General features: G+C 40.6%; 1 protein-coding gene across 10 annotated transcripts in view; it reads left to right on the forward strand.

Annotated features, from left to right (window-relative positions):
- Nucleotides 1-13,957, forward strand: part of DCLK2 (doublecortin like kinase 2) — a 149,400-nt gene that overhangs the window by 96,015 nt on the left and 39,428 nt on the right. For all 10 annotated transcript variants that reach the window (XR_003520860.2, XM_027599311.2, XM_027599304.2 and 7 more), the window contains one exon: nt 1,465-1,559. Coding sequence is in view for 9 of the 10 variants with exons in the window: in XM_027599311.2 (XP_027455112.1) it covers nt 1,465-1,559 (95 nt within the window). In the remaining variant the exon portion in view is untranslated. The remainder of the gene's footprint in view (nt 1-1,464; nt 1,560-13,957) is intronic.

Genomic DNA, 13,957 nt, shown 5'->3' on the forward strand with positions numbered 1-13,957 from the left:
AAAAAAAAAAGAAACAACATTGAAATTTAACTCAGTTGAGAAATGATCAGGACTGTTGAATATTCTAAAAAGTTTCTAATTGCACAGTTCCTTGTGTTGTCCTTGCACTCTAAATATGCACATACATTTGTTAAGAAATTATAGATAACAGATCACTGTTTATGCATGAGTGGTTTTAAATTAGAAAAATTAAAGTTTAGTAAGTTAAAAGTGACTAGAAAATTTTTTCATCCTTACCCAATTTAAAATGAGCAATGCAATAAGTAAGCATGACTTCATAGACCCAGATACCTCGGTTTATAGATGATTCATCTAACCACAAATACTTGTTGATCCAAGGCTTTTGCCTCCACTCAAGGACTGGTGCTCACTTTTTTGAGTCACCTATTTTGGACTTTTGCCTCTGCATTTTGCTTTTTTATATTTATTTGCTTCATTTAAAATAATACTTGTCTGCTTCATATTTGAAAGGAAAAGGAAAAGGTGGACTTTTCTTTAGAGACGAATAACAGTTTTCATCTTTGGGCAAAAGCACTGAAGATTAGTGATAAAAAGGGGTTGCAAATACTTCTTAGAAAAATAATTACACCAGTCCTAGATGTTAACAACCATCTTTGTGAAATGACAGCAGAAATTGATTCAGGTGATACAGTTAGGAATAAGCATGAGTCATGCTGAAATGTTTGACCAGCATTCTCTAGTATAAACTCTGCAAATTTCCCTTCCCTTCTAAACAGCAGTGGTCATACTTTTCCTAGTTATGCTGTAAATTGAGCCTTCAGCTTAGGAAGTGTGTGGAAGTTTGGAGGGGCTTCTATTGAAAAACCATCAGGATTTACTAAATAATGGGAGAAATTAACTGTGAAGACAAGAAAATGGAAGGAATTAAAAATGACTAGTTTAGATAAAAAGTTGAAGAGTATCTTTTATGGCCTTCAAACAAATAAGAAGATGTTGCAAGAAAAATGACCAGTAATTTTGCCTTTCCATTAAGAATATGCTTAGAAAATGTGTTTGGATTATGGTGGAATTGATTTGGGAGAGCCATAGAACTTCTTGGGTATTCAGGTTCGTATATACCGATATTGGAAATTACAGGACAGCCTTCATAGTAAAGTATTACAAACATACCAGCCATTTCATTTCTCTGCTCTTCCTGGCAGGCAGGATATATGGACAAGTTCTCATTCACATCTCTAATTCCATAATGTTTTATATATTTGTTTATGTCACTGTTGGAAAACTATTACTGATAATAATTCTAGTTTCACTCCTTATTTGTCTGATACTTTGTAATGCAATAAAACACATTATTTTTGCTTTTTGCTGATTTGCCATCTGCTTTGAGCTTTAAATGAATTGAAGCTTCATTGGAGCTATGTTGTGCATGTGCTTAGTGTTTTGGCACAGTCTGGTTATTTGGGCTTTTAATGACCTCTCTCTCCTCTGTTGTCTCATGGTCAGTTAACGGAACTCCCAGCAGCCAGCTGTCTACTCCTAAATCAACAAAATCCTCTAGCTCTTCTCCAACTAGCCCAGGAAGTTTCAGAGGATTAAAGGTATGAAATAGGATATATGGCGTATTTGTGTGATTTTGTTGTTTTGAATTGCATAGTTTGGTAGTTTAATTTGTTCAGGGGCTCAGGTGCAATAACAAATCAAAAAGGAAAGAGTGTAAGGATTTGGAGCTGGGAAGACCTGCCTTTGAATCCTGTGTCCTTTTTATCTTGAAATTTGGGTCAACCACTTCTTCTGAGCTCAAGTGTTCCTATCTCTAAAATGGGAATGTTAGGTTGCGGTTAGGGTTGAACATACTGGGGTAAAGTATAATTAGTAGTAGTTTTCCCATTATTATCAAAATGATTTGCAATGGGAAAGCCTTGGAGAACACTATACTTCTTTTACAAATCTCATTTTGAATCATGATTTTAATATTGCTAACCTAATTCGATTTTTCAAAAGTTTAAAATAGGATGAAATACTAGTTAAGGTACTTATGTGCATATGTAGTAACCCAAGAAGATATGTTCATTTTGGTGAGAACTTAGAAATAAAATCTTAGGTTTTGACTGTGATATCCTAAAAACATAAATGGTAACTTAACATGATCAGCAGTTGGTTTAATAGACATTTTTTTGGTTTAATAGACGTGTCTAATAGGGAGAAAAATGGATGAAACCAAATTTGCAAAATTTCAGCAACATTAATTTCATCTAGTAGCTTTCAATAACTTAAATTTACAAGAGAAAATTTGCCTGGTAAAATAGCAGTAAATGAGGTTAAAAATTGAAAGTTTTCGAGGCACCTGGGTGGCTGGGATCAAGCCCCATATCGGGCTCCCTGCTCCGTGGGAAGCCTGCTTCTCCCTCTCCCACTCCCCCTGCTTGTGTTCCCTCTCTCACTGTGTCTCTCTCTGTCAATAAATAAATAAAAATCTTAAAAAAAAAATGGAAAGTTTTCCTTTTGTAGAAACAATGAAGTTATCTTCATGGTAGTGTACTCTAAGAATACTGAAAGTATACATAGTGCTGTGTATGCATGCGTAAAATTAACTTATTCTCTTGGTATTTTGGTGACAGTGGAAATGTCTTCATTAGGAATACATTCCCCCAAAGTTGGTTGCCTAAACACTTCAGATATTGTCTGAGTGGTTTTCTTTAAGGGTGTTGAAAAATCTTTTTCACTAGTACAATGGATCGTAAGAACCCCACCACCCCTGGGTGAGTGGGGAATGAGAACCTGCAGAGCAGTGAGGATGGTGGGCCTTCCACTTCTCCAAGGGCTCATTCTCCACCTGACTCTAAGGTTTGGCTGTCCTGCCCTGAGAAAGTTGTGTGATCATTCAAGGTGAACTTGCATGATTCTCATGTAAGTGACAGAGATCAAAAAGATAAATTCCTAGATGAACCATGAGAGACGATGGACTCTGAAAAACAAACTGAGGGTTCTAGAGGGGAGAGGGGTGGGGGGATGGGTTAGCCTGGTGATGGGTATTAAAGAGGGCACGTTCTGCATGGAGCACTGGGTGTTATATGCAAACAATGAATCATGGAACACTACATCAAAAACTAATGATGTAATGTATGGTGATTAACATAATAAAAAAATTCCTTCCTGAAAAGGACAGCTTGTTTTTGTGCCTGCTTGACTGAGGCGGGTAGTAAGTGTGAGAGTAGAGAATATATAGCTCTCGCCTACCTCCAAGTGCTAGGATCTCCTTTATCAAAAGAACCAGGCATTTTGAGGTGCTAAACTGCCTTAGGTCAGTTTATAATATGATTTCAGTGGAATTCTAAACTGTTAATAATTAAACAAAAAAGTTATATATAAATTAAAATCACTAAGCAGCAAAGTATTTTCAGCTTCCCCCCCCAATTTATTGTACCCCAAATAGGAGATGCACTGTTTTTAATTTGAGTAATTTTCAAGAGAACTAAAGTGGGCGCCTGGGTGGCTCAGTTGGTTAAGCGACTGCCTTCGGCTCAGGTCATGATCCTGGAGTCCCGCGATCGAGTCCCACATCGGGCTCCCTACTCGGCGGGGAGTCTGCTTCTCCCTCTGACCCTCTTCCCTCTCGTGCTCTCTATCTCTCATTCTCTCTCTCTCAAATAAATAAAATCTTTAAAAAAAAAAGAACTAAAGTAAAAATAATTCAAGTTCATTCACTTCTTTTCTAATTTCAGTCCTGTGTTAAAGTAAAAGCAAGTGGCTCCTAGTGCTGGTAACTTTTAACCTTAGGGCAAATCCCACACAGACTTTCCAGTGAGCCAGAGTCCTGTTCTCCCACAGGCCATTGCTCCGGGCAGGATACTGAATCCTTTGCTTCCTTGGAGTTTCATTCACTTCCCTCTTTGTTATCCCTGGGTAACCTTTGCTCCTATCTTTTTTTTTTTTTTTAAAGATTTTATTTATTTATTTGACAGAGAGAGACACAGCGAGAGAGGGAACACAAGCAGGGGGAGTGGGAGAGGGAGAAGCAGGCTTCCCGTGGAGCAGGTTGCCCGATGCAGGGCTCGATCCCAGGACCCTGGGATCACGACGTGAGCGGAAGGAAGACGCTTAACGACCGAGCCACCCAGGCGCCCCTGCTCCCATCTTTCTTTCTAGCCCATCTTCAGCTGTGAGCCCAAGATTGTTGCTTTTTAATTGTTGCTACTAGGTCAGTTGGTGGTGCTTAATGCTTAGAGCACACACCCACCCTACTCACATGCACACAAACTAGCACAAGATCACTTACACTTCTCGAGTGGAGATTCGTGGAGTTTTAAGAACATGATAAGTTGTTTTATTGCTGAGACATTAGATAAAGTTGTTCTCATTATGCTGAGTGTATCGGAAATGGTATAGCAACCCCAGCATCTAGCACACAGCTCTCCGGTACATGATAAGCGCTCAAGATTACTTGTTGGTGCCTAAAGAGGTAAAGAAGAGAAATGTTGGTTACTGGTCAAGATAGAAGATGAGATTATCAGTAAGATAAGGAGTAGTAGTGGTCTTTCTGTTACTGGTGGGAGAGTCTGCGTTGTGTGAATGGGGAGGTCTCAGCTTGGATTCCCCATGAAAAGATATATAGGGATCCGTGCTCAGAATAAACACAGCCAGAAGGAAAGTAGCAAGTACAAAGCAGTTCATTAAGGTGAGAGGACACTCTCAAGGTGGAAGAGCGGACAAGTTCCAGGAGGTGGAACCAGGCCCTAGGTTGTTTTGGGATTGGATATTACTGGGTCTTTCTGGGACAAACAGTGTAGTGGGTGGTCTCTAGTGGAGGCTGCTTCCAATCTTTTGGGAGACTCCTCCCACAGGTTGGGAGGGGGAGTGTTTGACCCTGAGAGGTTTGTACCAGAACCATCAAGGTAGCTTTTCGCCATTGGCCATTGGGCGGGGCTATACCTGCAATTCAGATGCATTATAATGAGTTTAGGGGTTACCCTGGGGCAGAGGTGGAAGAGGGGAGTACTATGTTCTGTACCCATGGCTCTTGATCTGTCAGCCCCAAGGTCTTAGAAGCCACAAGGTCAGGATGTTGTGTCCCCCCCTTTTAATGTGTCACCTATTTATCACTGTCCTTGCCTCCAGCTCCTGTCTCTATCATTCTCCCCTCAAGGACTTGGGACTCTGCCTCCCAGCATTCCTCCACTGCTCAGTCTAGCTTCTACCTAACTTTTGCATGACCCTACCCCCTTCCCTCCCAAACCCACTTTGTCGTCCACCACACTTGAGGCCTGTGGGCTTTACTCACAGCTGTGAGACGACCTCTGTGTTTCTATCATCGTCAAATAAGGACATTTGTTTTCAAATGACCACTAAAGTGCTGGGATTATAGTTCTTTAAATTGGCAAAAACCCACAAAAACTTAAATAAGAGGCAGGGGGAGTCTGTTCTCCTCACTTTAAAGCTGATACGGAATTACTGAATTTTACATTAAATATTAGCAGCTAAATGAATCTGCCACACCGATCAGCTTTTAGGCCACAATGCCAAACTGCTGCCTATTCCCCTGGGTCATGCCTTATGGAAATTGCGTCTCCTGACTGTTCCCAGCAGTCCCTGGTATTGGATATTGTTGTGGGGATGAAGACCTGCCTTTGAAATACTGCCGCTTAGTCATGTTACTTACTGTACAAAATACCCTAATTTCGATGTCAATGTAAGCTCTAGTCAGCATCTGTCCACGTTTGCATTATTTTCTCTATTCAGTGACATTACAAATGGGGAATTACAGATAATTACCATGTGTTAGTGCTCTGCTTTTTTCTTCCCCTTCATTTAAAAATGGCTTATTAAGATCAATTAAGAGGGAATGTCTGACAATGGAGGGCTGTTTTTCGCAGGCAGGAACTATTTATCCTGGTTAGATGCTTTAATGGCTTTGGGGATAGCTAATCTTTTTCTAGAGAATCAGAATTGACAAAAGCAAGCAAACCAAGCCAGGACAGCCTGTGTAGGAGATGACACTCCTGTCTATCTGCCAGGACACAACTTCTGCCAGATTATTTATTTATTTATTTAACTACCTGGGTTTTACCTAGTAGGGAATTGGGCAAAGTGAAGTCAAAGGGAAGCAGAATTTGATATTCTATCACAATTTTCCTGTGCCAGTTTCTGGGAATCATTTTAGTGTTTTGGTGGGGACGTTGGAAGAACTGAAAATGAAAACAGAGTCATATTGTGATGTTTAATCTCTGACCACAGAGTGTCCATGGCTTTTTTTGTTTGCTCGTTGAAAAAGATATGAGAAATACAGAAGCAGCCCACTTCTCCACAAAAAAATCCTCATAGTTTTCCCCATCCTACTCTTTGAGGAAGACCTTTCTGCTCCATTCATACGCATTTATAAACGATCATGCTCTTCGAAGGGCTGGACCAAAGCCAAGAGAGGAAGGAAAGCTTTCTTCAAATAGTAATTTTTGCAGGATGGGAGTGTAAGAAATAGGGTGGCAGCCAAGCAGTTGGGATTCTTTAAACCTAAAACTAAAAGACGTTAGGGTAACTGAAAGTTAGTTGTACCTCAATTATAATTTTTTGGTTTTGCTAGTTATGTGAAACCTACATTGTGAAAACAAAGTCATTTCAGATCTGTAGTTTGGTCTTCATTTTATAGATGGAGAAACTGAGGTTCAGAGATATGAAGTGAGTGCTTCAGTCAGAACCAGTTAAACCAAGATTTTATAGATGGAGAAACTGAGGTTCAGAGAATTTTCTGTGAGTGCTTCAGTCAGAACCAATTAAACCAAGAGGAACCAAGACAAGTCTTTTGTCCACTCAAGCCAGAGGATTAAGACAGAAGTGGTGTCCCAGAAAGAGAAGAAAGAGAGTTACACACAGAAAGAGTGTCAAAGAATGAAGCCCAGAGCTCAGTTGTGCTCAGATGCCTCCATTTGGAGGAGGACATAAGATGGTATAGTGGTTGAAAGCATGAGCTCTGAAACCAGAATTTCTGGGTTTGATCTTGGCTTGGCCACTCACTAGCTATATGATCTTGGGCAAGTCATATCACCCTTATCTGTAAAAAGAAAGGATTAATAGGACCTAGTGCATAGGGTTGAGATTAATTAAATATAGAGAAAGCACTTAGAATAGCTTTGCTGTTCTTTCTTACCCTAAGCCTTGGGATTTCCAGGTTCAGAGTTCCCATGAGGGAAGTTTTACTCACAAAGAAAAAAAAATAACATGCAGCAGTATAAAGAAGGAAGGAGAAAGTGAGAGAAGTCAGACTTCAGATTATTACCTCCTCTGTGTTCTATTATGAATTACCCTCCTGACTCTGTGCTTTGTCTCTGTTTTCCTGCCCTCTGTCTATAGTCCAGCTCCATTTAGTACTCTGTAAGGCAGCTTAGTAACAGGTTATTTTGAAATTTAGCAGCTTAAAATAGCAGTAAAAAATTACTGTTTTGCACAGTTCTTGTGGGTCAGGAAGCCAGGAGCATCTTTACCAGGTGGTTCTGGATTTAAGATCGTTGACAGGGTTGTAGTCAAGGTGTGCACCAGGGCTCCAGTCACCCGACGGCCCTGCTGGGAGTGAAGGATTCCCTTTCATGGTGACTCCTTCGCTTGGTGGCAGGTTGGTGCTGGCTGTTGGCAGGAGGCCTCAGGTCCTCACCATGTGGACCTCTCCATAAGTTGGCTTGAGTGTCCTCAGAGCACGGCAGCTGGGTTTCCCCAAAGCAAGTGATCTGTAAGAGAGAATGCCATGCAGAAGCCCTCCTTGTCTGTGACCTAGTCTTGGAGGTCAGACACCATCATTTCCATAGTAGTTTAGCAGTCACGTGTCAGCTCCGTGCGGCATGAGAAGGGACCACACGAGGGCATGAAAATCAGGAGGTGAGGCTCAGGGGAACCATTTTGGAGGCTACCACACCCCTTCTCTCTGCTTTCATCTCTTTATCAGCCACCCAAAATTTCTTTCTGAGGCTGCCCCTGTACCCTCAGTAGGTTTCTGTCCATTTTCCCTTTCGAGGGCCACAGAAGTCTCTCTCTATCAATTTTATTGCTTTGTTCTCCTGACCGATCACCCCTGCCCATTCTTTTCTCTCCCTTCAAATTCTAGAATCCCACCACCAGTGATGTTTTCTTCTTCTTCTTCTTTTTTTTTTTAAAGATTTTATCTATTCATAAGAGAGAGAGAGAGAGAGAGGCAGAGGGAGAAGCAGGCTCCCAAGGAGCAGGGAGCCCAATGCGGGACTCGATCCCAGGACCCTGGGACCATGACCTGAGCTGAAGGCAGACGCCCAACCATTTGAGCCACCCAGGCACCCAGTGATGTTTTCTTCCTAATCCTCACCTTCCTCTTGACCTCAGCCCATGATCTCCTGTTGCCTCTGCCCAAGCCCCTCAGAGTCCCTTCGATCTAGCTGATAACTTTCCCTGTGGGAATATTTTCTGTGCTTAAATCACAGCATTTTCTTTGGGACAGATAGGCAATAAAGAGTACTAAATGTGTCATCAGCTGCCAGATGGATGAAGAAAGCATTTCCCTGGAATTTAATTCATCATCCCTGTCCCAGTTTAGGACTTTCAAGGCTGTAGTAACTTAAGGCTTCCGAGTCAGGGGCACATCTGTGGACACTGAGGGATAAAATGTCTCCCGTTTTGATGCTGAAGTGTATGCCCAGAGGCAGTCTATTGTGAGTATTCTTGTTGGTTGAAAGAAGAAAGAAAAAAAAGTACATTTGGAACACTGTCCAACATCTTGAGATTATAAACTGATGTGCTGATATTTTATCTGATGACGTCTCCTGGGTCTGCTGGTGGTGAAAGATTTTCCAGATTTGTGAAGTGTGATGAAAGGGCTGGTAGTATCTCATACTGATTGGCACAGCTAAAATGCAACTCTTTGACCTTCTGAACTTCAAAACTTCTTTTCGAAGCTGTGAAATGTAAATCCACAGTAGCCGCTGACCTTAGACGTTTTTGCTTTTCCCTGGAGCTTTGGTTTTCCTCTGGCATTTAAAGCTAGTTAATAATCCGCAGTACTGAGAGACTGACTACTTTTATACTCTTTTTATTACCCCAGAAATGCCGGGTGGTGACTTCATCTCCTCACATAATTGATTTTGTTGACAGAAACAAAAACAAAAGAAGGACTAAGCAGTTTTGAAGACTTCAGGGGCCTAACAAAATAAATCATCATTATGAATCTCAGACGCTGTTTGAGGACAGTGATTTGCACATTGTGGTTGCTCAGTAAATAGAAGCATTTGGTGGGTCGGTGGCTCAGTGGGGCTGAAGCCCACCTTCATGAGGCTGGAGGGAGAGTTTGCCAAGCTAATCAGTGTATAAATAGGATCAATTGTGAGAACTTTATTTGAATATAAGCAACTCGTGTGTTAATCTTAAATGCTCCCTTATTCATGAAAGTGGCCCATTAGAAATTCTTCCTGGTAGTATATTGAAGATAATTGGATGGAATTAAGACTTAGAAGTTGTAGTGAATTAACCTGAGCCAGTGACTGACAGTGGTAACATCCATGGTTTGGACTGAAGAGGTAGGCACCTCTCCTAGTACCCTGGCATCCTAGAAGTTGATGGTACCTCACAGTGAAAGCATGCAGACATTTTTTGCGGGTAGGCCTGGTTATACCATCTGTCTGTTGCTCAGAATCCAGTAAGCCAACACTTTGTCTGAAAGGCTCACTTACAAAGATATGCAGAGATTCTGTGCTGGTTTTGGTGGACCATGTAGTCAGTCCACTGAGGTGGCAGCGATACTCAGGAACAGAAAGGCACAAATCAACAGGTTCCACAAAGCCCCTCTCACAGACTGTTGAGTTGGCTTGTGCAGGCTGCGGCTTCTGTTTAGCCAGATAATTCCCTCTTTACCACTATTCACCAATCACAAATACCAAGCACCACTAATTTAGCCAAATAAAAGCAAGCCTAAGGTTTGGCTACAGATAAGAATACTTTTTGTATGTTACCAAGCTTTTTTTTTTTTTTAAAGATTATTTATTTATTTATTTGAGAGAGAGAGAAAGAAACAGCATGAGAGGGGAGAGGGTCAGAGGGAGAAGCAGGTCCCCGCTGAGCCGGGAGCCTGATGTGGGACTCAACCCCAGGACTCCAGGATCATGACCTGAGCCGAAGGCAGTCGCTTAACCAACTGAGCCACCCAGGCGCCCCTGTATGTTACTAAGCTTTAGGTGCTGATTCAGATTAATTGTTTTTATATGTCATTACTAATAGTGAGTATTTCAGAGTAAATTATCACAAATCTAATGTAAAAATGGTGAAGATTTGTTTTTATTTTGATTTCTTTTTAATTTCTTTTAATCCATATATAAACATAGTGTTATATTAGTTTCAGGCAAACAATATGATTGAATAATTCTGTCCTCATCACAATAAGTGTACTCTTAATCTCCTTCACCTTTTCGCACCCCCTGCCACCTCCCCCCTGGCAACCACCAGTTTGTTCTCTATATTTGAGTCTGTTTTTTGTCTCTTTTTGTTTTGTTTCTTAAATTCCACATCTAAGTGAAATCATATAGTGTGCCTTTCTCTAATTTCTCTTAGCATTATACCGTCTAGATCTGTCCATATTGTTGCAGATGTCAAGATTTCATTCTTTTGTATAACTGAATAATATTCCATTGTGTGTATATGTATATGCACCACATCTTCTTTTTCCATTCATTAGACACTTGGGTTGCTTCCATATCTTGGCTATAGTAAATAATGCTGCAGTAAACATAGAGGTGCATATCTCTTCAGAAAATTTAGTGTTTTCATTTTCTTTCGGTAAATACCTGGTAATGGAATTACTGGATCATGGGGTAATTCTATTTTTAATTTTTTGAAAACCTCCACACTGTTTTCCACAGTGGCTGCAGCAGCTTGCATTCCCACCAACACTGCATGAGGATCCCTTTTTCTCCATATCCATAGTAACACTTGTTTCTGGTGTTTGTGATTTTTAGCCATTCTGACAGGTGTGTGGTGACACCTCATTTGGTATTGATTTGCATTTCCCTGATGATGAGTGACGTTGAACATCTTTTCTTGTGTCTGTTGGCCATCTGTGTATCTTCTTTGGATGATTTCTGCTTTTAAATGCATTTCTGATTTAGCATTTATCATAATTCATACTGGCTTTCCCTTTTAATTAATGGAATTGATATTTTTAAATATTTTTTTAAAAGCCACAAAAATGGGGTGCCTGGGTGGCTCAGTCGTTAAGCGTCTGCCTTCGGCTCAGGTCATGGTCCCAGGGTCATGGGATGGAGCCCTGCATCGGGCTCCCTGCTCAGTGGGAGGCCTGCTTCTCCCTCTCCCACTCCCCCTGCTTGTGTTCCCTCTTTCGCTGTGTCTCTCTCTGTCAAATAAATAAATAAAATCTCAAAAAAAAAAACCCAGAAAAATGATAATGGAAGCAAATCTATTTACAGGTAATATCTAGTAATACGTACTTAAAATCTTCAATACACTTCAGAGGTCATCTTTTTAAAGAAAAAAATTTTTCTTAAGCTCTATTTATGTGAGGAAAGGCTGTGGATTTGTTTATCAATTTGTACATTATTTGACTAAATTACAAGGCTATGACTATAGTGCTGTAATCTGAAAGCATGTTCTAAATTTACCACAATGAGTATTTTGATGAGTGGGTCTCGTACTGGGTATCATCCCTACATTAATAGCCTTGGGAGACTTCTCTTTTTGTCTTCTTAGAGGAGGGGACAGTGTGAGAATAGCCAAATAGCTCCTGGGCTCTGGAGTCAGACCTGGGTTTAGAATCTGACTCCATGCTGTGGTGTTTGGGCAAGTTATAACCTCTCTGAGCTTTGGTTTCTTTATGGATTAATGGAGATTATGATCATACCTAATTCCTAAGATCTAGAGTATTCATATTAGGACTTGCCACAAAGTAGGCATTCAGTTAACTGTAATTAGTATCTTCTTTCCTTTTCTTACAAAGAGAAAGTTGTTCTTGGCTAGAGATAACTTGTAATGGTCAGATTGTTGGATGAGTGACAAAGAGAACTTAAGGTAGCTGAAGAATTACAGTTGCTGCCAGAAACTTCCTCCACAGAGGTCCTCAACCTTGGCTGCACATTATATCACCTGTGGAGCTTAAAAAAAAAGTAGTGGTACCCAGGCCCTACCCCAGGGATTCTTTACTCTGGGGTGCAGTCTAGCAATAGAAGGTGTCAGATCATCCCAGGTGATCCTAATGTATAGTCAAGGCCAGGGAACTGCTGCTTTATAGCAACATACCCTGAGGGTTATTCTGTTCTAGAGTTTTCTTGTAGACCAGAGTTTGCTTGCTGGCCAAATTTGGCCTATAGCCTGATTTTCTTTTCTTTTCTTTTTTTTAATTTTTATTGTTATGTTAATCACCATACATTACATCTTTAGTTTTTGATGTAGTGTTCCATGATTCATTATTTGTGTATAACACCCAGTGCTCCATGCAATACGTGCCCTCTTTAATACCCATCACCATGCTAACCAATTCTCCCATCCCCCTCCCCTCTAGAACCCTCAGTTTGTTTTTCAGAGTCCATCATCTCTCATGGTTCGTCTCCCCCTCCGATTTCCCCACCTTCATTCTTCCCCTCCTGCTATCTTCTTCTTCTTCTTCTTCTTCTTTTTTTTTTTTTTTAACATATATTGCATTATTTGTTTCAGAGGTACAGATCTGTGATTCAACAGTCTTGCACAATTCACAGCACTCACCATAGCACATACCCTCCCCAATGTCTATCACCTGCCACCCCATCCCTCCCACACCCCCGCCACTCAAGCAACACTCATTTTGTTTCCTGAGATTAAGAATTCCTCATATCAGTGAGGTCATATGGTACATGTCTTTCTCTGATTGACTTATTTTGCTCAGCATAACACCCTCTAGTTCCATCCACATCGTTGCAAATGGCAAGATCTCATTCCTTTTGATGGCTGCATAGTATTCCATTACACACCCACACACACACACACCCACACACACACCCACACACCCACATCTTCTTTATCCATTCATCTGTCGATGGAAATCTTGGCTCTTTCCACAGTTTGGCTATTGTGGACATTGCTGCTATAAACATCTGGGTGCATGTACCCCTTCGGATCCCTACATTTGTATCTTTGGGGTAAATACCCAGTAGTGCAATTCATAGCCTGATTTTCTAAATTAAGTTTTATTGGAACACAGCCACACTCATCCATTTACATGTGCTCTGTGACTGCTTCCATTCTACAATAGCAGAGCTGAGTAACTGTGATACAGACCATACCACAAAGACTAAAATATTACTCTCTAGCCTTTTGCAGAATATATTTTTGACCCCTGCAGTAGGCCATTTAAAAATTGAATCATAGTGCCATTTTCCAAGATGCATCAGGAAAGTCTGTTCACTACACAAAAATATCTCCTAGATTCTGTTCAAGTGCTTCCTTTTATGAAAAGTCAGAATGAAGTAGTGTCCAGCACTATACCCAGAAGTCAAGAGTAATATGCTTTAATGCATTGATATAGTCATTTTCATTTTTCTTGGAGAATTACCTATTTTTGAATACAACTTCACATTTTCAGTGTAGTACCTAACATTTCTCTTTAAATTTTAAGTTTTGTGGAAATTGTAATACTCTACTTATCAAAGATATTTAATGGAGGGCACCCTGACTTGACTTCTTGGCTAAAAATGTAGAAAGCTGGAATGTTGCTCATTATCAGCCATGATTGAGTACATAGCATTTACCTAGTCAGCCATGAATGCCTTTTTAAATGATGCTGGCAGTTGAGAACACATTATAGCTTTTTCTGCTCTATTTTCAAGTCTTTTAAAAAAGTTTTTAGCAGAAGTGAACAAAACAGAAGCGGACTCATAAACGCAGAGAACACACTGGTGGTTGCAGAGGGGAGGAAGGTGAGTAAAAGGGATTAAGAGGTGAAGTATAAGCTAGGGAATATAGTCAGTAATATTGTAATAGCTCTGTATGATAACAGATGGTGACTATACTT

The sequence above is a fragment of the Zalophus californianus genome, chromosome 2, assembly GCF_009762305.2.
Source record: "Zalophus californianus isolate mZalCal1 chromosome 2, mZalCal1.pri.v2, whole genome shotgun sequence".
Lineage (NCBI taxonomy): Eukaryota > Metazoa > Chordata > Mammalia > Carnivora > Otariidae > Zalophus > Zalophus californianus.